The 24,998-nt window shown below is 40.7% G+C and overlaps 3 protein-coding genes and 1 pseudogene across 3 annotated transcripts; all 4 read right to left on the bottom strand.

The window, feature by feature from the left end:
* Nucleotides 1-221: 221 nt before the first annotated feature.
* On the bottom strand, nucleotides 222-3,353 carry LOC139532921 (tripartite motif-containing protein 16-like; annotated as a pseudogene).
* Nucleotides 3,354-3,690: 337 nt separating this feature from the next.
* On the bottom strand, nucleotides 3,691-8,289 carry LOC139531949 (tripartite motif-containing protein 16-like). The gene is made up of 6 exons (XM_071328969.1): nucleotides 6,967-8,289; nucleotides 6,529-6,624; nucleotides 5,450-5,683; nucleotides 5,096-5,252; nucleotides 4,896-4,955; nucleotides 3,691-4,699 (listed from the first exon to the last, which is right to left on the bottom strand). The coding sequence occupies exons 1-6, from the start codon at nucleotides 7,558-7,560 to the stop codon at nucleotides 4,170-4,172; spliced, it is 1,671 nt and encodes a 556-aa protein (XP_071185070.1). The 5' UTR covers nucleotides 7,561-8,289; the 3' UTR covers nucleotides 3,691-4,169.
* A 293-nt stretch (nucleotides 8,290-8,582) lies between these two features.
* On the bottom strand, nucleotides 8,583-9,561 carry LOC139532920 (stonustoxin subunit beta-like). The gene is made up of 2 exons (XM_071331079.1): nucleotides 9,507-9,561; nucleotides 8,583-9,357 (listed from the first exon to the last, which is right to left on the bottom strand). The coding sequence occupies exons 1-2, from the start codon at nucleotides 9,559-9,561 to the stop codon at nucleotides 8,780-8,782; spliced, it is 633 nt and encodes a 210-aa protein (XP_071187180.1). The 3' UTR covers nucleotides 8,583-8,779.
* LOC139531957 (E3 ubiquitin/ISG15 ligase TRIM25-like) lies at nucleotides 9,354-23,589 on the bottom strand. Its single transcript, XM_071328981.1, has 5 exons — nucleotides 22,938-23,589; nucleotides 22,479-22,574; nucleotides 10,579-10,812; nucleotides 10,214-10,370; nucleotides 9,354-10,066 (listed from the first exon to the last, which is right to left on the bottom strand). The coding sequence occupies exons 1-5, from the start codon at nucleotides 23,526-23,528 to the stop codon at nucleotides 9,930-9,932; spliced, it is 1,215 nt and encodes a 404-aa protein (XP_071185082.1). The 5' UTR covers nucleotides 23,529-23,589; the 3' UTR covers nucleotides 9,354-9,929.
* Nucleotides 23,590-24,998: the final 1,409 nt, after the last annotated feature.

Here is a 24,998-nt window from a genome sequence, read left to right as displayed (position 1 = left end):
GGCGCTGGAAGAACTCCCTGTCTCTCCCAGCGGTCCATTGTCTGGACAACGCGATCCATGGCGACGCCAAGATGGTGAAGCATAACTGCATGCTCCTGGATGCACTCCTCCACCTCAATGGCCGGGGTACCTTCTCCTGCTGACTCCATAGTTGGGGTCGGAGATTCTGTAATAGGTGCGTGTTGGTGGCAGGGAAGTCAGGCACAGGAGAACAAACTTGGTATAAACAGAGTCGTTTAATAAGTGCTGACCAAACTCCAAAAACCAAAATATATAAAAATAACAAAGTGGGTACAAAACCCGTCGCACACCAACACATACTAGCACAATCACATACAATAAAACAATCTCCGACAAGGACATGAGGGGAAACAGAGGGTTAAATACACAATATGTAATTGATGGGATTGGAACCAGGTGTGAAGGAAGACAAGACAAAACCAATGGAAAATGAAAAATGCATCAGTGATGGCTAGAAGGTCAGTGACGTCGACCACCGAACACCGCCCGAACAAGGAGAGGGACCGACTTCGGCGGAAGTCGTGACAACATAGGCCTAAATAGATTTTAGAAAACTAAACAGATCAAAATTCAAGGATCAATAGGTATTTAATAATACAACTTAGTGAAATGAAATAACAATCTTTATTTAAAAAAAAGATATCAATACAGCAGTCGTTTTTTAGTTTAGACTTCATCAAAGTGAGAATACATCAATATGGATGTGATTAAAACCTAAAGTAAAGATTAAATCAATCAAAATAATTGTACATACCAGACTAAAAGAGCATTAACCGTTGTTCTAGTATGGGGAACTCTATAGTTTACACAGCTCAGCAGAATTATTTGTGTACCCAACCCATATCCCAGGAAAGAGGGGTTTAGTGAACGTGGTTCGGACTGTGTGGAGGAGGCTCATTGTGTCAGAGACGCTGTAGAAGGACAGAATACCTGCCTTGTGATCCAGGTACACTCCTACTCTGGAGGACTGAGGGCCTGATACTTTAGTCCTAACATTATTGTGTCTGAAACTATAACCATTACCAGAGCACTCTAAACCCCAAGACTTGTCATTGTATCCGAATCTGGAATCATTAACCATCCGTATTCCACTTATGTCTTTATAAGAGACTGCTGTAATAGTCCCATGATGACACTCCACCTCCCAGTAACAGCGTTCAGACAGACCCTCTCTACAAAGGACCTGCCACCAATCAGTGAATCTGTCCGGATGGTCAGGGTGTAGATTGTTAACAGCTTTAACAACTGTCACCTTTCTGTTTCCCTCAGACAGAGAGGGGAAATTATGTGCTGTGTTTGGGTCCAGTGTGAGCTGACAGGAATCTGGGAGAAGAGCAGAGACCAATGAGGGGAGTTAGAACAGTAAGTTAAGGCACATACTGTACTGTATCTACCCTGTCTTTGATTACAGCAGAGAAGAGATCAATGAGAGCAGTATCTACAATTGATATATCACAAGATTTGTGAGTAGTGTCAGAAAAAAGAGACCATTAGTTACTTGATGAAGAAACTCACACTGTAAGAACTGTTCTCTAGTCTTGGGCTCTGGAGGCAGTAAAACATCCACTGAATTCACTACAGACACACAGGTATTCACAGAGAGAGAGAATATTATCAGCATACCATATTGGACATGTATAAAGTGATGACTATAGGACCTCTGATTGGTCTAAACTAGGTGTTCTTACACTATATATTGTGTTAGTATTATTTTCAACTCACCTGTGGTGGAGATCTTGGTCCATTCTCCTTTAAGGAAGTCTTCTAGTTTCTCTCTGACATCAGAAACAGCCTTATTCACATCTCCAAAGTACTAAGGATGGAAAACGATGCTGGGTAAGTCTGAAGAGACACTGGGACTGGAGAGAGACTGATAACTCTGGAGAGAGAGAGAGTGTGAGAGAGAGAAAGAAGAGAGAGAGAGAGTAGATAATTGACAATGTTTTTTGCGATCAAATATGTTTTATTAATGTCAGGTAACATGAATACTGATATGGAGAATAAAGTATAATTTACAAAATATATAGTTTCACAACAAGTTCATTTCTGTATCACCTGTAACAAGGAAGTTTAGTTACCTGGAGGAAATGGATGTGATCCTCTGTGTGAGAGAGCTGCTCCAGCTCAGCGTTTCTCCTCCTCAGCTCAGCTATCTCCTGCTCCAGTTGCTCCAGGAGTCCATCAGCTTGACTCACTTGAGCCTTCTCCTGGGCTCTGATCAGCTCCTTCACCTCAGAACGGCTTCCCTCAAAGGAGTGGATCAGCTCAGCCCACTCCTATTTAAACACACTTTCCTCCAGAGCCATATATTTAAAGGTAACATATCTTCTCTGACAGGGGGCGGTCCAGTAACATGAATTGTGATCCAGGACTTAACATTAGAGCAGCCTATTCACGTAAGAAGTTTTGGCTACATGTGCCATACTTGTAAATCACTTTCATTGTAAGTGTATGGTTCCTACCTTTACAACATAGCCAGACAAATGTATACTGGATATTGAAACATAATGTAAAGTGAATGATTGATTTGCCTCTGTGTCCACAATTCATTGTATACAATTATGAGTATGAATATTATGGGTAGGTAATATACAATGAACCATTAAAAGGTACATTGTGTACCTAGGCTAAATGTGTTATTTTTCTAATGTCTACATTAGAGTTCACTAGATAAACTAAAGGGTATTACTGCAGGATGAGAAATAATGAAAACCATTACTATTTCAATGTCCGTTTTCTGGAGTCTTTATTCAAAATGAGAGGCAAATAGAACTGTCTATGAACGTAACATGTTTCTATACCTTTTCAAAAATACTGCGATTGTAAGAAGGTAAAGATTAGATACTATTTTGAGCTATTTAAAAGTTTAATTCAATGTCCACATGCAAATATCCTTTGATATGATGAATCGTTGTGCATTGGCCATAGCCTGACCAATCACATTCTATCTTAAATGGTACAGCTATGGAAACAGAACAGGACAAATGCCAAGTCTTAAAAGACTCAGACCATGTTGTTTAGTTGTTTGTATTAAGTGCAGTAGACTGTCTTCCTCGGTTAACTTTATGTCACGCCCTGACCTTAGAGATCCTTTTTATGTCTCTATTTTGGTTTGGTCAGGGCGTGAGTTGGGGTGGGCATCCTATGTTGTGTGTTCTATGTTTTCTATTTCTGTGTGTTTGGCCGGGTGTGGTTCTCAATCAGAGGCAGCTGTCTATCGTTGTCTCTGATTGAGAACCATACTTCGGTAGCCTTTTCCCACCTGTGTTTTGTGGGTAGTTGTTTTCTGTTTTGTGTTGCTGCACCTGACAGGACTGTTTCGTTCCGTTCATTCTCGTTGTAATTTTGTTTAGTGTTCTGTTTTAATAAATTAACATCAACCCTTGCTGTGCTTTGGTCCGATGATTCCTCATCTTCAGACGACGAACGTGACACTTTAGTAGAAAAGATTTCAAAGAATGAATCCAAAGTGAAGTCTTCTAGCTCGCTTATATTTTACTTAATGATCATGAATGAAATAAAATGGAGTAAACATTCACCTAGTGTCAGGGTAGACACGCCCCCCCTACACACACACACACACACACACACGCACACACACACACACACACACGTCCCTCACCACACATGCACCCCACTCGCAGGCACGCACACACGCATACACACTGCTGCTAAATATAAGGTTCTTTAATTGCATTGTCACTCATGTAGTTTAGAACATACAACTTATAGACAAAAATATAGAAATCTAGTTCATTTTGGTGGTTTACTGAGAGGCAGAGGTGCTGTAAATCAAAAAATGTGGAATCATTTGATTTGATTTTGCCATATCACCATCTGCTGGGTAATTGATTGAGTAGTAATTGTTTAGCACCAGATTGATATACAATATATAGGCCTAGATATATTTGAGGAAATTACACAGATTCAAATTCAAGGATCAATAGGTAAATAATAACACAACTTATTAAACAAGATATCAATACAGCGGTTGTTACTCAGAATGTACATCAAAGTGATAATACATCAATATGAATGTGAACATATAAGATTGAAACATACACTACAATTAAGATGATATCACTCAGAACAATTATTGTACATACCAGACTAAAATAGCATTTACCATCACTCTAATATGGGGAACTCTACAGTTTACACAGCTCAGCAGAATTGTTTACATACCTATTCCATATCCCAGGATAGAGGGATTTAGTGAACGTGCTTTCGACAGTGTGGAGGAGGGTCATTGTGTCAGAGACGCTGTAGAAGGACAGAATACCTGCCTTGTGATCCAGGTAAACTCCTACTCTGGAGGACTGAGGGCCTGATACTTTAGTCTCAACATTATTGTGTCTGAAACTATAACCATTACTAGAGCACTCTAAACCCCAAGACTTGTCATTGTATCCAAATCTAGAGCCATTAACCTTCCCTATTCTACTTATGTCTTTATACGAGACTGCTATAAAAACAGTCCCACTATGAAACTCCACCTCCCAGTAACAGCGTCCAGACAGACCCTCTCTACAAAGGACCTGCCACCAAACAGTGAATCTGTCGGGATGGTCAGGATTTGGATCGTTAACAGCTTTAACAACTGTCACCTTCCTGTTTCCCTCAGACAGAGAGAGGGATTTCTGTGCTGTGTTTGGGTCCAGTGTGAGCTGACAGGAATCTGGGAGAAGAGCAGAGCAGAGACCAATGAGAGGAGTTAGAACAGGAAGTTAAGGCACACACTGTACTGTATCTACCCTGTTTTTGATTACAGCAGAGCAGAGATCAATGAGAGCAGTATCTCCTATTGATATATCACAAGGTTTGTAGGAGTGTCAGAAAAAAGAGACTGTTAGTTACTTGATGAAGAAACTCACATTGTAAGAAGTGTTCTCTAATCTTGGGCTCTGGAGGCAGTAAAATATCCACTGAATTTACTACAGAAACAGACATTCACAGAGAGAGAGAATATTATCAGCATACCATATTGCACATGTATAAAGTGGTGACTAGAGGACCTCTGATTGGTCTAAACTAGGTGTTCTTACACTATGTGTTAGTATTATTTTCAACTCACCTGTGGTGGAGATCTTGGTCCATTCTCCTTTAAGGAAGTCTTCTAGTTTCTGTCTGACATCAGAAACAGCCTTTTTCACATCTCCAAAGTACTGAGGATGGATAACGACGCTGGGTAAGTCTGAAGAGACACTGGGACTGGAGAGAGACTGATAACTCTGGAGAGAGACAGAGATAAAGAGAGGGGGAGAGAGAGATAGAGCGAGAGTAGATAATTGACAATGTTTTTGTGATCAAATATTTTTATTAATGTCAGGTAACGTGAATACTGATATGGAGAATAGAATATAATTGACTAAATGTACAGTTTCACAAGTACATTTCTGTATCACCTGTAACAAGGAAGTTTAGTTACCTGGAGAAAATGGATATGATCCTCTGTGTGAGAGAGCTGCTCCAGCTCAGCGTTTCTCCTCCTCAGCTCAGCTATCTCCTGCTCCAGTTGCTCCAGGAGTCCATCAGCTTGACTCACTTGAGCCTTCTCCTGGGCTCTGATCAGCTCCTTCACCTCAGAGCACCTTCTCTCAATGGAGTGGATCAGCTCAGTAAAGATCCTATCACTGTCCTCCACTGCTGCCTGTGCAGAGTGCTGTTCAGACACAAAGAGAGAAGAGAAGGCTCCATGTTAAGTAGAATTTATCTCTCCCTAAAACTTTTTTTCTTTTTCGCTGATGATAGGTTCTACCTAGAAGCCTTTTCATCTGAATAAGCTTTCTCACTGATGGTATCAGTCTAGCCACCCCAACGAAACCCAGAAACATGAACTCAGAGACAATACAAGTAGAATAAAACAACAATCAAAATCATAGGTACAACCAACCATAAGTGAACTAATGCAAGGAACAGGGATTCACAATTACCCACAACCCTCCAGCAAAATATAAACATAGAAGATAAGGGTTCTAGATAGAACCCTTCATAGAGGCCCACATTAAAAAAATACTATTCACTGACTTTACAAAACATAAAGAACACCTTCCTAATATTATGTTGCACTTGTAACCCCCTTTTGCCCTCAAAGCAGCCTCAGTTCGTCGGGGCATGGACTCTACAAGGTGTTGAAAGCATTCCACAGGGATATGGCCCATGTTGTCTCCTATGGTTCCCACAGTTGTGTCAATATGGCTGGATGTCCTTTGGGGTGGTGGACCATTCTTGATACACACAGGAAACTGTTGAGCATGAAAAACCCAGCAGCGTTGCAGTTCGTGACACAAACCGGTGTGCCTGGCGCCTACTACCATACCCCGTTCAAAGGCACTTAAATCTTTTGTCTATGCACAATCCATGTCTCAATTCTCTCAAAGTTTAAAAATCCTTCTTTAACCTGTCTCCTCCCCTTAATCTACACTGACTGAAGTGGATTTAACCCAAAAATATATCCCAATCCAGATTAACATGTTGAAAAACTGGGCCCTGGTCAATAATATTTACCTTGAGAGACTCCACAGCCTGTTGGAGCTCCTTCAGCTCCTTCTCTCTCTCCTGGATTCTCTGCTGGAGATTCTGCTGACTCATCCCCAGCTGACTCTATGGAGAAACACTGTTCATTGAGCTATCAAGATTTATTTGTCCAGTTGTGTAATAGTATAGTATTACGATATAGGGCCCATAGAGGGTAGTAATTACATTTTAATAATAGTCCCTTTGCAAAGTTACATATCTATGATTTTAGTTGAATTATGTACTCATATCATAGTTTAAACGGAATTTTGGATTCTAAAGAAAATGATGGTGTGTGACTACAGCAAAATGGTGATACATTTAGAGAATCATGTAACTAATTAGATATGTTTCTCATATTCAAACAGCTCTCCTACTGTATATTTCATTATTTGTTTATCAGTCACCAACAAGTTATTCTGGTCTAACCTGTTTCTCGGTCCTCTCCGCTGCAGCTGACACTGTATCATGGCCTTTATGATCATCCACCATACACAGATAACAGATACAATTCTGATCGGTACGACAGTAAATCTTCAGCAGTTCGTCATGACGGGAGCAGATGTTCTCCTGTAGCTGTGTGGAGGCTTTGACCAGCTTGTGCTTCTTTAGTGCAGGGACACTATAGTGAGGCTGGAGGTGAGTCTTGCAGGAAGACACCAGACACACCAGACAGGACATGAGGGCTTTCTGCTTTCTGGTCCCAGTGCAGAAATCACATGCCACATCTCCAGGTCCAGCATAGCACAGATCAGGGGGATCAGCCTGAAGTCCTGTCTTCTTCAGTTTCTCCACCACCTCAGCCAACATGTTATTTTTTCTCAGAGCAGGCCTTGGAGTGAAGGTCTGTCTGCACTGAGGACAGCTGTAGATCCCCTTCAGATCATCCTGATCCCAGCAGCCCTCAATACAGCTCCTACAGTAACTGTGTCCACAGGGAATAGTGACTGGCTCCTTCAGTAGATCCAGACAGACAGAACAACAGAACTGGTCCTGGTCCAGCAGAATTCCTTGCTGAGCCATTTGGACGGTTGTTGTTCACTTTCACACAGACAAACGACACCGCAACTCAGATAAGTTTCGTTTTCCCAGAAGAGAGTTTGTGGGAGGGACTTCCTGGTTCTGCCAGGAGGTGGGGTTAGTTAGAAGGAGGGAGATAGAGGAATGTAGTCCGATGCAAAAATGAAAATCCTGTTGCCTAGGCTGGTTTACAAGTCTTAGCTGCTTTGTGACATATACTTCTGCAGCATGTTCCTATACCTTTTCAAAAATACTGCAGATTATAGAAAGTGCAAGATTAACTGCTATTTTGAGCAATTTTAAAGGATAATTCAATGTCCACATGCAAATAACCCTTGATATGATACGTCTGTAGTAGTAAAGGGGAGAAGTTTACTGAGAGAGAAATATGATTAAATGCTCGGCTCAGTCAATGAGATTTAGTTATGTTTTTTTCCAGTATCTTTGTGCATTGGTCATAGCCTGACCCATCACGTTCTGTTTCAAAAAGTACAGCTATAGAAACAGAACAGGACAAATGCCTAGTCAGGACAAATGGACAAATGCCTAGTCTTGCTAAGTTTGTTGTTTGTATAAATTGCAGTCGTTGGTCCTCCTCAGTTAACTTACAAATTCAAACATTCAAACGAGTGAATCCAAAGTGAAGTAATCTAGCTTGCTTACACTTTACTTAATGATTGAGGAATTAAATCAAATGGAGTAAAAATTCACCAAGAGTGTCATTGTAGACACAGCTAAATATAATCTTCTTTAGTTACTCATTTAGTTTATAGCATAAACACTTAAAACGAACATATAGAAATGTATTTTATTTTTGGTGGTTTTCTGAGTGGCAAGAGGTAAATCAAGACATCTTTAATATAGTATTGTTTGTTACAGTATATCACCATCTGCTGGACGGTTGATTGAGTAGTAAATCTGCAGCATCAGAGTATATACATTACATAGGCCTAGATATATTTGAGAAAACTAAACAGATTCCCATTCAAGGATCAGTAAGCAAATAATAATACAACTTATTGAAATTAACAAATAATTATTTTTATTATTGAGAAAATATATCATAACCGCAGTTGTTTTTTAGTTCAGACTTTATCAAAGTGAGAATACATCAATATCAATGTGATTAAAACCTAGACTAAATTAAAGATTCAATCACTCCAGAAATAATTGTACATACCAGACTAAAAGAGCATTAACCATCACTCTAATATGGGGAACTCTACAGTTTACACAGCTCAGCAGAATCGTTTTCGTACCCAACCCATATCCCAGGATAGAGGGGTTTAGTGAACGTGCTTTCGACTGTGTGAAGGAGGCTCATTGTGTCAGAGACGCTGTAGAAGGACAGAGTACCTGCCTTGTGATCCAGGTACACTCCTACTCTGGAGGACTGAGGGCCTGATACTTTAGTCTCAACATTATTGTGTCTGAAACTATAACCATTACTAGAGCACTCGAAACCCCAAGACTTGTCATTGTATCCAAATCTGGAATCATTAACCATCCGTATTCTACTTATGTCTTTATACGAGACTGCTATAAAAACAGTCCCACGATCAAACTCCACCTCCCAGTAACAGCATCCAGACAGACCCTCTCTACAAAGGACCTGCCACCAACCAGTGAATCTGTCCGGATGGTCAGGATTTGGATCTTCAACATTATTTTCAACGGTCACCTTTCTGTTTCCCTCAGACAGAGAGAGGAATTTATGTGCTGTGTTTGGGTCCAGTGTGAGCTGACAGGAATCTGGGAGAGGAACAGCGCAGAGACCAATGAGAGGAGTTTGAACAGTAAATTAAGGCACATACTGTACTGTATCTACCCTGTCTTTGATTACAGCAGAGAAGAGATCAATGAGAGCTGTATCTACTATTGATATATCACAAGGTTTGTGAGGAGTGTCAGAAAAAAGAGACTGTCAGTTACTTGATGAAGAAACTCACATTGTGTCAGGATTTGGCCAGGATTGTTCAGGTTTTCGTCACTAGATGCCCCCATTGCGCCTTTTTGAACCTTTTGTTTTTCCCTTGTTCTAGTTATTATTTGCACCTGTGCCTCATTTCCTTGTAGGTATTTAAACCCTTAGTGTTCCTCAGTTCTTTGCTCTGTGTTTGTATGTTAGGACCCAGCCCCAGCCATGCTGTGAACATTTATTTTTCTAGTTGGATTTTCCTGAGGTAATCTGGTTTTGTTCTTGTTTATTTTTGATTATTCTTTTGAGGTTTGTTTTTCCCTGCTGTTCTTACCACTTTGTGGATTTTCATTGTATCTTGGAGGTTATTCATTTTTTGTCTTGGCATTACTTTTGACGTTGTGGATTTATATTTTTTGCCTGAAGATCTTCTTCCTTTATTAAACCACCGTCTCTAGTACTGCTGTGTCTGCCTCATCTTCTGGGTTCTGCCGACTATTAGTGACTGTTTCTCACACCGGGTCCTGACATATTGTAAGAACTGTTCTCTAGTCTTGGGCTCTGGAGGCAGTAAAACATCCACTGAATTCACTACAGACACACAGACATTCACAGAGAGAGAGAATATTATCAGCATACCATATTGCACATGTATAAAGTGGTGACTATAGGACCTCTGATTGGTCTAAACTAGGTGTTCTTATACTAAGTATTGTGTTAGTATTATTTTCAACTCACCTGTGGTGGAGATATTGGTCCATTCTCCTTTAAGGAAGTCTTCTAGTTTCTGTCTGACATCAGAAACAGCCTTTTTCACACCTCCAAAGTTCTGAGGATGGATAACGATGCTGGGTATGTCTGAAGAGACACTGGGACTGGAGAGAGACTGATAACTCTGGAGAAAGAGAGAGTGTGAGAGAGCAAAAGAAGAGAGAGACAGAGAGAGAGCAGATGACTGACACAATATTTTTTGTGACCAAATGTTTTTGTATTAATGTCAGAAAACATGAATACTGATATAGAGAATAAAGTATAATTGACAAAATGTACAGTTTCACAAGAAGTTAATTTCTGTATCACCTGTATCAATGTAGTTTAGATACCTGGAGGAAATGGATGTGATCCTCTGTGTGAGAGAGCTGCTCCAGCTCAGCGTTTCTCCTCCTCAGCTCAGCTATCTCCTGCTCCAGTTGCTCCAGGAGTCCATCAGCTTGACTCACTTGAGCCTTCTCCTGGGCTCTGATCAGCTCCTTCACCTCAGAGCACCTTCTCTCAATAGAGTGGATCAGCTCAGTAAAGATCCTATCACTGTCCTCCACTGCTGCCTGTGCAGAGTGCTGTTCAGACACAAAGAGAGAAGAGAAGGCTCCATGTTAGGTAGAATATTTCCCCCCCAAAGCGTTTTATTGCAGAGGAACAAGGTTCTACATAGAAGACTTTTCATCTGAATAAGCTTGATGCAACCAGTCAGGATGCTCTCGATGGTGCAGCTGTAGAACCTTTTGGGGATATGAGGACTCATGCCAAATATTTTCAGTCTCCTGAGGGAGAATAGGCATTGTCGTGCCCTCTTCACGACTGTCTTGGTGTGTTTGGACCATGATAGTTTGTTGGTGATGTGAACACAAAGGAACTTGAAGCTCTCAACCTGCTCCACTAAAGCCCCATCGATGAGAATGGGGGCATGTTCGGTCCTCCTTTTTCTGTAGTCCACGATCATCTCCTTTTTTCCCCTCCTTTTTTTAGGGGTGGATCAGCTTAATATTGTGGAAAGATTTTTGCTTCCATCAATGTAATTGTCTGCATCATTTCCATTCCCCATATACTTTTGTTTGGTAAATATATATATATATCCATATACAGTTGAAGTCGGAAGTTCACATACACTTAGGTTGGAGTCATTAAAACTCGTTTTTCAACCACTCCACAAATTTCTTGTTAACAAACTATAGGTTTGGCAAGTCGGTTAGGACATCTACTTTGTGCATGACACAAGTAATTTTTCCAACAATTGTTTACAGACAGATTATTTCACTTATAATTCACTGTATCACAATTCCAGTGGGTCAGAAGTTTACACACACTAAGTTGATGGTACGTTTAAACAGCTTGGAAAATTCCAGAAAATTATATGGCCTTAAAAGCTTCTGATAGGCTAATTGACATCATTTGAGTCAATTGGAGGTGTACCTGTGGATGTATTTCAAGGCCTACCTTCAAACTCAGGGCTTCTTTGCTTGACATCATGGGAAAATCAAAAGAAATCAGCCAAGACTTCAGAAAAAAATGTAGACCTCCACAAGTCTGGTTCATCCTTGGGAGCAATTTCCAAAGCCTGAAGGTACCACGTTCATCTGTACAAACAATATTACGCAAGTATAAACACCATTGAACCACACAGCCATCATAATGCTCAGGAAGGAGACGCGTTCTGTCTCCTAGAGATGAACGTACTTTGGTGCGAAACATGCAAATCAATCCCAGAACAACAACAAAGGACCTTGTGAAGATGCTGGAGGAAACAGGTACAAAAGTATCTATATCCACAGTAAAGCGAGTCCTATATCGACATAACCTGAGAGGCCGCTCAGCAAGGAAGAAGCCACTGCTCCAAAACAGCCATGAAAAGCCAGACTACGTTTTGCAACTGCACATTGGGACAAAGATCGTACTTTTTGGAGAAATGTCCAATTGTCTGATGAAACAAAAATAGAACTGTTTGGCCATAATGACCATCGTTATGTTTGGAGGAAAAAGGGGGAGGCTTGCAAGCCGAAGAACACCATCCCAACCGTGAAGCACGGGGGTGGCAGCATCATGTTGTGGGTGTGTTTTGCTGCAGGAGGGACTCGTGCACTTCACAGAATAGATGGCATCATGAGGTAGGAAAATGATGTATATATATTGAGGCAACATCTCAAGACATCAGTCAGGAAGTTAAAGCTTGGTCGCAAATGGGTCTTCCAAATTGACATTGACCCCAAGCATACTTCCAAAGTTGTGGCAAAATGGCTTAAGGACAGTAAAGTCAAGGAATTGGAGTGGCCATCACAAAGCCCTGACCTCAATCCAAAAGAAAAGTTGTGGGCAGAACTGAAAGAGTGCGTGCGAGCAAGGAGGCATACAAACCTGACTCAGTTACACCAGCTCTGTCAGGAGGAATAGGCCAAAATTCACCCAACTTATTGAGGGAAGCTTGTGGAAGGCTACCCGAAACGTTTGGCCCATGTTAAACAATTTAAAGGCAATGCTAGCAAATACTAATTGAGTCTATGTAATCTTCTGACCCACTGGGAAAGTGGTGAAAGAAATACAATCTGAAAGAAATAAATCTCTACTATTATTTTGACATTTCACATTCTTAAAATAAAGTGGTGATCCTAACTGACCTAAGACAGGGAAGTTTTACTTGGATTAAATGTCAGGAATTGTGAAAAACTGAGTTTAAATGTATTTGGCTAAGGTGTATGTAAACTTCCGACTTCAACCGAACATACATATACACATATATACATACACATACCTATATAGACATACATACTTTGTTTTTAGAATATACCTTTATTATTCCCTGCAAACCCTACACCCCTTCCCCCAATTGGAGTAAACTAATAAACAATAACACGTAGGCTTCTACCTTCAGTTTATACATCTTATACACATTTTACAGACACAGTCTATTTTATAATAGTTATATTTTGTTTGTTTTTAGTCCTTCCTCTATTTCTGATGTCCATCCAGTTTGATTTCTATTTGCAACTGTGCTATTTCACAACATTTCTGAACCTATATACATTTTACAGACCCCGTATGTTTTACATTTGTCACGCCCTGGCCATAGAGAGGCTTTTATTCTCTATTTTGGTTAGGCCAGGGTGTGACTAGTGTGGGCATTCTATGTTATTTTTTCTATGTTTTTGTATTTCTTTGTTTTTGGCCGGGTTTGGTTCTCAATCAGGGACAGCTGTCTATCGTTGTCTCTGATTGGGAACCATATTTAGGTAGCTCTTGCCCACATGGGTTTTGTGGGTAATTGTTTTCTGATTTGTGTTGTTTCACCTGACAGGACTGGTTCGTTCTTTCTCTTTGTTATTTTGTTTAGTGTTCTGTTTTAATAAATTAACATGAACACTTACCACGCTGCGTTTTGGTCCGATGATTCCTCATCTTCAGACGACGAACGTTACAACATTGGTTATCTTGTTATTAGTCCCAACCTTCAGCTCCATTCAACCCCTCCCATCTATCTCTCAACACCATCCATTTTGGATTTCTATTTGCCATATATTTTCCAACTGTGCTGTGATGCTTCACAAATGTACTGAACCTTTCTATTCTCATAGCTTCTACAGATTGTAAATGAAAAATGAACATTTTTGCTAAACTAATAATTATATTATTGATTGATTGACTATGGCTTTTCAAATCACCCAGTATTGCTATCTGCAGTGTTAGTTCTAGGCAAATGTTGCAATTCTTCAGCCATTCCTGGACCTGTGAACAAAAATGAGCTACATATGGACAATACCAAAATAAATGATCTAATGACTCTGCCTCCTCACAGCAAAATCATCTGAGAAGCTGGGTTGATTGTATCCCCCATATATATAACATTCTATTGGTTGCAAGAATTTTGAATAGTAATTGAAAAATTCGAAGTTTTGAATCCGGCGTTTTGCGTATCAATTCATAAACCATGTGCCATTTTGCAATTTATATGGCACAGCTGTCAGTTTTTTGGTCCTTAAATTAAATTGGTATGTGTTTTTATTTATCACACTTTTCTTTAACCATTTATGTTCTTTAAAACAGGGCCGACTTACAAGATCCTTACTTTTTCCCCTTCTACTTGTCTCTTCCATTTTTGTGGTAACGCTGCAATTAGTTGGTTGTAATTTTGGGTAGAGCAGACATTTCCATATGTATGTGCTAGCTGCATGTGTGACATAACTCCACCTGTCCTATTTATGATATCATTCGCTAAAAGTATAACTATTTTTTAAATTTCTTCGAAAAATTCCTTTTTTGTTTAATCAAATAGTATATTTGAGTTTAACCACAATATTTGTTGTATTATTTGTTCTGTCTTTTCAGGTGGATTAAACTGAAATTGCAACCAACTTTCTAAGGCTTGTTTAAAAATCTATATATATTTCCTTTTCAAACAACCGAAAGTGAGCAGGTGTAATCTGAAAAAAGGGAAAAGGCCATTCATGAACATAAGATGAGACATTCCTGCCAATTTACTAGAGAACCAGTTTGGATTTAAGTATAACTTTTGTATGACTGATGCCTTTAGTGAGAGGTCTAATGCTTTAATATTTAATCATTTCTGCCCTCCGAATTCATATTCGTTATATAAATAGGCCATTTTAATTTTGTCTGGCTTGCCATTCCAAATAAAATGGAATATTTTTTGTTCATATAATTTAAAAAGCAGGTCACTAGGTGTAGGCAAAACCATAAGCAAGTTGATAAACTGTGATATGACTAAAGAGTTAATCAGGGTGATTCTTCCACAAATAGACAGGTATTTTAATTTCCATGGAAGCAAGATCTTATCTATTTTTGCTAAATTTCAATAAACATTTATTGGAGTGAGATAATTTCTTTATTTTGGGATTTGTATACCGAGTATGTCCACATCTCCGTCAGACCATTTAATTGGTAAATTACATGGTAATGTAAAATTAGAATTTTTTTGTGATCCAATACGTAATATTGTACACTTATCATAATTTGGTTGTAATCCAGAGAGGATAGCAAAGTATCTAGATCCTCTATGAGGCCGTGGAGAGATTCTAATTGTGGTTTTAAAAGAAAACATGAATCATCAGCGTACAATGACACCTTAGGTTTTAAGCCATGGATTTCTAATCCCTTAATATTATTGTTGGATCGAATTTCAACAGCTAACATTTCAATGGCAATAATAATAGATATGCCGATAGTGGACAACCTTGTTTTACTCCTCTAGATAGTTTAAAACATTCTGAGATGTAGCCATTAATTACTCTTTTACACCTAGGGTTACTATACATAACTTTAACCCATTTTACAAGAGATTCCCCAAAATTGAAATATTCTTGGCATTTATATATAAACTCCAGTCGTACTTTATTTTATTTTATTTTTTTATTTTACCTTTATTTAACTAGGCAAGTCAGTTAAGAACAAATTCTTATTTTCAATGATGGCCTAGGAACAGCGGGTTAACTGCCTGTTCAGGGGCAGAACGACAGATTTGTACCTTGTCAGCTCGGGGATTTGAACTTGCAACCTTTCGGTTACTAGTCCAACACTCTAACCACTAGGCTACCCTGCCGCCCCAAAAGCCTTTTCAAAATCAACTATGAAAACCAGGCCTGGTGTCCCCGATATTTCATAGTATTCTATTGTTTCCAGTACTTGTCTCATATTATCTCCAATGTATCGTCCATGTAAAAAACCTGTCTGATTAGGATGAATAATATCTGACAATACTTTTTTAATTCTATGCTCCAAGCATTTTGCTAGGATTTTTGCATCAAAACACTGAAGTGTAAGACGTCTCCAATTTTTTTAATGGACTGGATCTTTATATATATCACTTGGGTCCGGTTTCAGTAATAATGATATCAGACCTTCTTGTTGCGTGTCTGACAATGTACCATTTATATAGGAGTGGTTAAAACATGCTAATAATGGTCCTCTGAGTATATCAAAAGTTGTGTATACTTCCACTGGTATGCCATCCAGCCCTGGAGTTTTCCAAGCCTTAAAGGCTTTAATTGCATCAATAAGTTCCTCCTCTGTAATTTGACCTTCTGTACAGATGTTAATTTTACATTATCATTAGGAATAAAATCATTACAATTAGTTTCAGTTAGTGGAGATGGAGGAGACTGAAACGAAAACATATTCTTAAAGTACTTTACTTTATTTTTCAAAATATAATTCAGTGAATCATGCGTGACTCCATCATGTGTAACAAGTTTCAATACATTTTTTGGCGTAGCATTTCTATATTGAAGATTGAAAAAGAATTTGGTGCATTTTTCCCCATATTCCATCCAGTTTGCTTTATTTTTTATGATATATTACACTGGAACTTTCTTGAATAAGTTCCTCTATTTCTTTTTGTTTTTCCTCTAACTTATTCTGTGCCTCTATGGTACAGTTTTTATTGCTATCTAACTGGACTGTTAGTCCTTCAATTTCCTTTGTTAATATGGACTCTTTTGATCTAAATTGCTTTTGTTTTATAGATGAGTACTGAATTGAATGGCCTCTAAAGGCACATTTAAAAGTGTCGCATACAATAAGGGGATCTGTACCTATGTTATGTCTGAAAAAGTCAGTTATAAATTATTTTGTCCTAGTTCTAAATAATTTCTCATCTAGTAGGCTTTGATTAAATTTCCAATATCCTCTCCCACGTGGAAACTATGTAAGAGTAATATATATGCCAATTATGTGATGATCCGACCGCATTCTGTCCCCTATCAACACTTTTTGAACTTTTGGTGCCAGAGAGAATGGCATAAGAAAGTAGTCAAGACGACTAGCTTGATTAAGCCTCCGCCATGTATATGTCACTAGGTCAGGGTATTTAAGTCTCCATATATCCACTAATTCCAATATATCCATGACATTCATGATTTCCTTAAGTGCCCGAGGGTGATAGTTTGTAGTGTGATTTCCTTTCCGGTCAATAGAGGTATTTAAGACCGTATTAAAATCTCCCACCATAATAATAGAGTCTAGTGTTGCTTGTAGAGTTGATTCATTCTTATATATATTTTCAAAGAAGCTTGGATCATCATTATTTGGACCGTATAGGTTAATAAGCCATATCTGTTTATTGTCCAATAACATATTTAAAATAATCCATCTACTTTGATGATCTGTTTGGACAATTTGCACATTTGTATCAAAATTACTGTTAATTAAACCATCACCCCTTTTGAATTTCTTTGCCCATGGGAGAAATATATTTCGACCCCCCAATCCTTTTTCCACAGAACTTAATCTAAAATTGTTGAATGAGTTTCTTGTAAACAATAGATATTATATTCCTTATTTTTTAGCCAGGTAAATACTGATCGTCTTTTCTTGTTATCTGCTAAGCCATTACAATTGTAACTTGCTATACTTATTTCACTAATGAGACACAACTTTCAATTCTATTTATCAAAATATATGTTTGTAAACGTACCAATTAAAAAGTAACATGATGATTGAGTGTCTATATAGCTGTACCTTGATATTTGCATTGCTACTAAGTAAACCTCCAATTGGTCCCCACTATTCTACCCGCTAAAAGCCCTCCTCATCCCGAGTTGGGCTGTCATCCCAATGCCCGGCTGACCACCCTCGACCCCCCATATCCCATAGCCCTGAAAAGACTGGGATCCATCCTTCGAAAAGAGCACATTTACAGAACAGAAGTAGATCAACCCTTAAATGCATTTCCACAATCATCTCCTTTGTCTTGATCACGTTGAGGGAGAGGTTGTTATCTTGGTATCACACCGCCAGGTCTCTGTTGTCGGTGATCAGGCCTACCACTGTTGTGTCGTCGGCAAACTTAATGATGGTGTTGGAGTCGTGCTTGGCCATGCAGTCATGGGTGAACTGTGAGTACAGGAGGGGACTAAGCATACACCCCTGAGGGTCCCCTGTGTTGAGGATCAGCGTGGCAGATGTGTTGTTACCTACCCTTACCACCAGGGCGGCCCGTGAGGAAGTCCGGGATCCAGTTGCAGAGGGAGGTGTTTTGTCCTGGGGTCCTTAGCTTAGTAATGAGCTTTGAGGGCACTGGGGTGTTGACCACTAAGCTGTAGTCAATGAATAGCATGCTCATGTAGGTGTTCCTTTTGTCCAAGTGGGAAAGGGAAGTGTGGAGTGCAATAGAGATTGCATCATCTGTGGATCTGTTGGGGCAGTATGCAAATTGGAATGAGTCTAGGGTTCCTGGGATAATGGTGTTGATGTGAGCCATGACCAGCCTTTCGAAGAACCTCATGGCTACAGATGTGTGCTACGGGTCGGTAGTCATTTAGGCAGGTCACCTTGGTGTTCTTGGGCACAGGGACTATGGTGGTCTGCTTGAAACATGTTGGTATTACAGACTCGGTCAGGGACTCGTTGAAAATGTCAGTGAAGACACTTGCCAGTTGGTCAGCGCATGCTCGGAGTACACGTCCTGGTAATCCGTCTTGTGAATGTTGACCTGTTTAAAGGTCTTACTCACATTGGCTACGGAGAGCGTGATCACACAGTCGTCCGGAACAGCTGATGCTCTCATGCATGCTACAGTGTTGCTTGCCTCGAAGCGAGCATAGAAGTTATTCAGCTCATCTGGTAGGCTCGTGTCACTGGGCAGCTCTCGGCTGTGCTTCCCTTTGTAGTCTGTAATTGTTTGCAAGCCCTGCCATATCTGATGAGCGTCAGAGCCGGTGTAGTACGATTCGATCTTAGTCCTGTATTGATGCTTTGCCTGTTTGATGTTTCGTCAGAGGGCATAGAAGGATTTCTTCTAAGCTTCCGGGTTAGAATCTCTCTCCTTGAAAGAGGCAGCTCTAAATCAAATCAAATCAAATCAAATTTTATTAGTCACATACACATGGTTAGCAGATGTTAATGCGAGTGTAGCGAAATGCTTGTGCTTCTAGTTCCGACAATGCAGTAATAACCAACAAGTAATCTAACCTAACAATTCCACAACTACTACCTTATACACACACACAAGTGTAAAGGGATAAAGAATATGTACATAAAGATATATGAATGAGTGGTGGTACAGAACGGCATGGCAAGATGCAGTAGATGGTATAGAGTACGGTATATACATATGAGATGAGTACTGTAGGGTATGTAAACATAAAGTGGCATAGTTTAAAGTGGCTAGTGGTACATGTATTACATAAAGATGGCAAGATGCAGTAGATGATATAGAGTACAGTATATACATATGAGATGGGTAATGTAGGGTATGTAAACATTATATTAAGTGGCATTGTTTAAAGTGGCTAGTGGTACATTTTTACATAATTTCCATCAATTCCCATTTTTAAAGTGGCTGGAGTTGAGTCAGTATGTTGGCAGCGGCCGCTAAATGTTAGTGGTGGCTGTTTAACAGTCTGATGGCCTTGAGATAGAAGCTGTTTTTCAGTCTCTCGGTCCCTGCTTTGATGCACCTGTACTGACCTCGCCTTCTGGATGATAGCGGGGTGAACAGGCAGTGGCTTGGGTGGTTGTTGTCCTTGATGATCTTTATGGCCTTCCTGTGACATCGGGTGGTGTAGGTGTCCTGGAGGGCAGGTAGTTTGCCCCCGGTGGTGCGTTCTGCAGACCTCACTACCCTCTGGAGAGCCTTACGGTTGTGGGCGGAGCAGTTGCCGTACCAGGCGGTGATACAGCCCGACAGGATGCTCTCGATTGTGCATCTGTAGAAGTTTGTGAGTGCTTTTGGTGACAAGCCGAATTTCTTCAGCCTCCTGAGGTTGAAGAGGCGCTGCTGCGCCTTCTTCACAACGCTGTCTGTGTGGGTGGACCAATTCAGTTTGTCCGTGATGTGTACACCGAGGAACTTAAAACTTTCCACCTTCTCCACTACTGACCCGTCGATGTGGATAGGGGGGTGCTCCCTCTGCTGTTTCCTGAAGTCCACAATCATCTCCTTTGTTTTGTTGACGTTGAGTGTGAGGTTATTTTCCTGACACCACACTCCGAGGGCCCTCACCTCCTCCCTGTAGGCCGTCTCGTCGTTGTTGGTAATCAAGCCTACCACTGTAGTGTCATCCGCAAACTTGATGATTGAGTTGGAGGCGTGCATGGCCACGCAGTCGTGGGTGAACAGGGAGTACAGGAGAGGGCTCAGAACGCACCCTTGTGGGGCCCCAGTGTTGAGGATCAGCGGGGTGGAGATGTTGTTACCTACCCTCACCACCTGGGGGCGGCCCGTCAGGAAGTCCAGGACCCAGTTGCACAGGGCGGGGTCGAGACCCAGGGTCTCGAGCTTGATGACGAGTTTGGAGGGTACTATGGTGTTAAATGCTGAGCTGTAATCGATGAACAGCATTCTCACATGGGTATTCCTCTTGTCCAGATGGGTTAGGGCAGTGTGCAGTGTGGTTGCGATTGCGTCGTCTGTGGACCTATTGGCTCGGTAAGCAAATTGGAGTGGGTCTAGGGTGTCCGGTAGGGTGGAGGTGATATGGTCCTTGACTAGTCTCTCAAAGCACTTCATGATGACGGAAGTGAGTGCTACGGGGCGGTAGTCGTTTAGCTCAGTTACCTTAGCTTTCTTGGGAACAGGAACAATGGTGGCCCTCTTGAAGCATGTGGGAACAGCAGACTGGGATAAGGATTGATTGAATATGTCCGTAAACACACCAGCCAGCTGGTCTGCGCATGCTCTGAGGACGCGGCTGGGAATGCCGTCTGGGCCTGCAGCCTTGCGAGGGTTAACACGTTTAAATGTTTTACTCACCTCGGCTGCAGTGAAGGAGAGCCCGCAGGTTTTGGTAGGGGGCCGTGTCAGTGGCACTGTATTGTCCTCAAAGCGGGCAAAAAAGTTGTTTAGCCTGTCTGGGAGCAAGACATCCTGGTCCGCGACGGGGCTGGTTTTCTTTTTGTCATCCGTGATTGACTGTAGACCCTGCCACATACCTCTTGTGTCTGAGCTGTTGAATTGCGACTCGATTTTGTCTCTGTACTGGGACTTAGCCTGTTTGATTGCCTTGCGGAGAGAATAGCTACACTGTTTGTATTCGGTCATGCTTCCGGTCACCTTGCCCTGGTTAAAAGCAGTGGTTCGCGCTTTCAGTTTCACGCGAATGCTGCCGTCAATCCACGGTTTCTGGTTTGGGAATGTTTTAATCGTTGCTGTGGGTACGACATCGTCAATGCACTTCCTAATGAACTCGCTCACCGAATCAGCATATTCGTCAATATTGTTGTTGGACGCAGTGCGGAACATATTCCAATCCGCGTGATCGAAGCAGTCTTGAAGCGTGGATTCAGATTGGTCGGACCAGCGTTGAACAGACCTGAGCGCGGGAGCCTCTAGCCTTTAGCTCAGTGCCGATGTTGCCTGTAATCCATGGCTTCTGGTTGGGGTATGTGCGTACGGTCACCGTGGGGATGACGTCATCAATGAACTTATTGATAAAGACAGTGACTGATGTGGTGTACTCCTCAATGCCATCGGAAGAATCCCGGAACATATTCCAGTCTTTGCTAGCAAAACAGTCCTGTAGCTTAGCATCTGCTTCATCTGACCACTTTTTTATTGATCTTGTCACTGGTGCTTCCTGCTTTAATTTTTGCTTGTAGGCAGAAATCAGAAGGATAGAATTATGGTCAGATGGAGGGCGAGCTTTGTATGTGTCTCTGTGTGTGTAGTACAGGTGATCGCGTTTTTTTCACCCTCTGGTTGTACATTTAACATGCTGATAGAAATTTGGTAAAACGGATTTATTAAGTTTCCCTGCATTAAAGTCCCCGGCAACTAGGAGCGCCGCCTCTGGGTGAGAGTTTTCTACAGCTCATTCAATGCTGTCTTAGTGCCAGCCTCTGACTGTGGTGGTATGTAAACAGCTATGAAAAATACAGATGAAAACTCTCTAGGTAGGTAGTGTGGTCTACAGTTTATCATGAGATACTCTACCTCAGGAGAGCAATAGCTCGAGACTTCCTTAGATATCGTGCATCAGCTGTTATTACAAAAATACATCGTCCGCCGCCCTTTGTTTTACCAGACGCCGCTGTTCTATCGTGCCGGTGCAGCGTATAACCAGCCAGATGTATGTTGATAGTGTCGTTGTTCAGCCACGTCTCCATGAAGCATAAAATATTACAGTTTTGAATGTCCCGTTGGTAGTTTAATCTTCCGCATAGGTCCTATATTTTATTGTAAAAAATAGATTCAAAATGTAATTAAATGTAATCTTCCGATTACTTATTATAATGACCCAGATTACTTTAAAAATAAAGGTCCCTGGTCAATAATACTTACCTTGAGAGACTCCACAGCCTGTTGGAGCTCCTTCAGCTCCTTCTCTCTCTCCTGGATTCTCTGCTGGAGATTCTGCTGACTCATCCCCAGCTGACTCTATGGAGAAACACTGTTCATTGAGCTATCAAGGTTTATTTGTCCAGTAGTGCAATAGTATGGTATTATGATTTAGGGCCCATAGAGTAGGAATTATATTGTAATATATGTTCCTTTGCAAAATTATATATCTATGATTTTAGTTGAATTATTATGTTTCTTTAAGGTACTCATATCATATAGCTTAATCTGAATTTTGGACTCTGAAAAATGATGGTGAATGACTACAGCAAATTATCATACATTTAGAGATAATTTTTCATGTAACTAATTATATATGTTTATCTCATATTCAAACAGCTCTCCTACTGTATATTTCATTATTTGTTTATCAGAGTCACCAACAAGTTATTCTGGTCTAACCTGTTTCTCGGTCCTCTCCGCTGCAGCTGACACTGTATCATGGCCTTTATGATCATCCACCATACACAGATAACAGATACAATTCTGATCGGTACGACAGTAAATCTTCAGCAGTTCGTCATGACGGGAGCAGATGTTCTCCTGTAGCTGTGTGGAGGCTTTGACCAGCTTGTGCTTCTTTAGTCCAGGGACACTATAGTGAGGCTGGAGGTGAGTCTTGCAGGAAGACACCAGACACACCAGACAGGACATGAGGGCTTTCTGCTTTCTGGTCCCAGTGCAGAAATCACATGCCACATCTCCAGGTCCAGCATAGCACAGATCAGGGGGATCAGCCTGAAGTCCTGTCTTCAGTTTCTCCACCACTTCAGCCAACATGTTATTTTTTCTCAGAGCAGGCCTTGGAGTGAAGGTCTGTCTGCACTGAGGACAGCTGTAGATCCCCTTCAGATCATCCTGATCCCAGCAGCCCTCAATACAGCTCCTACAGTAACTGTGTCCACAGGGAATAGCTACTGGCTCATTCAGTAGATCCAGACAGACAGAACAACAGAACTGGTCCTGGTCCAGCAGAACTGCCTGCTGAGCCATTTGGACGGTTGTTGTTCACTTTCACACAGACAAACGACACCGCGACTCAGATAAGTTTAGTTTTCTCAGAATAGATTTTGTGGGAAGGGGAGGGACTTCCTGGTTCTGCCAGGAGGTGGGGTTAGTTAGAAGGAGGGAGATAGAGAGGAATGTAGTCCAATGCAATAATGAATATCCTGTGGCCTAAGGTTGTTTAGGGGTCTAAGCTGCTTTGTGACATATACTTCTGCAACATGAGTTGGAATCCAGCCCACTGCTATTTCAACACACTTTCCTCCAGAGCCATATATTTAGAGGTAACAATTCCTTTCCAACAGGGGGAGTTCCAGTAACATGCATTGTGATCCAGGACTAAACCCCCACAGCAGCCTATTCACATACTTTAAGAAGTTTACTACATTTTAGCCAGACATAAATGTGTACCGGATATTGATACATAATGTAAAGTGAATAATTGCTTAGGCTCTGTGTGAAGAATTCATTGTATACTATTATGGGTATGAATATTATGGATAGGTAATATACAATGAACAATTAAAAGGTACAATGTGTTATTTTTCTGATGTCTACATTGATGAGAAAAATTATGAGAAATCATGAAATCCATTACTATTTCAATGTCAGTTTTCTGGAGTCTTTATTCAAAATGAGAGGCAAATAGAACTGTCTATGAATGTAACATGTTCCCATACCTTCAAAAAGATACTACACATTGCAAGAAGATTAACTGTTATTTTGAGCCATTTTAAAGGTTAATTCTATGTCCTCATGCTAATAACCCTTGATCTGATGAATGTGTCGTAGTAACAGGGAGAAGTTTATTGAGAGAGAACTTTGTGCAGTGGCCACAGCCAGACCCATCACATTCTGTTTCAAATAGTACATCTAAGGATCCAGAACAGGACAAATGTAAAGTCTTGCCAAGTTTATGTTGTTTGTATAAATTGCAGAAGTTTGTCCTCCTCAGTTAACCCCTCCACACACACACCAAAAAACCCTAAGCCCTGACCCTAATTGTAACCCTAAACCTAAGCCCTAAGCCTAAAATAGCCTTTATCCTTTCGGGGACCGGACTTCTGGTCCCCACAAGGATAGTAAAACCCAAACACACACACGCTCACACACACACTCTGATGCTAAAAATAATCTTCTTTAGTTACTCATGTAGTTTATAGCATAAACACTCAAAAATAAAAATATAGAAATGTTGTTTATTTTAGGGGTTTTCTGAGTGGCAAGAGGTAAATCAAGACATGGTTAATATTTGTATTGTTTGCTACAGTATATCACCATCTGCTGGACAGTTGATTGAGTAGTAAATCTGCAGCATCAGAGCATATGCAGTACATAGGCCTAAATAGATTTTTTGAAAACGAAACAGATTCACATTCAAGTATCAATTCCGATGCAAAAATATCCTGTTGCCTTGGCTGGTTTACAAGTCTTAGCTGCTTTCACCTTTTCAAAAAT

Source organism: Salvelinus alpinus, chromosome 10 (genome assembly GCF_045679555.1).
Source record: "Salvelinus alpinus chromosome 10, SLU_Salpinus.1, whole genome shotgun sequence".
NCBI classification, from domain to species: Eukaryota; Metazoa; Chordata; class Actinopteri; order Salmoniformes; family Salmonidae; genus Salvelinus; species Salvelinus alpinus.
The sequence above is the reverse complement of the archived record's forward strand: the minus strand, read 5'-3'. Positions and strand labels throughout refer to the sequence as shown.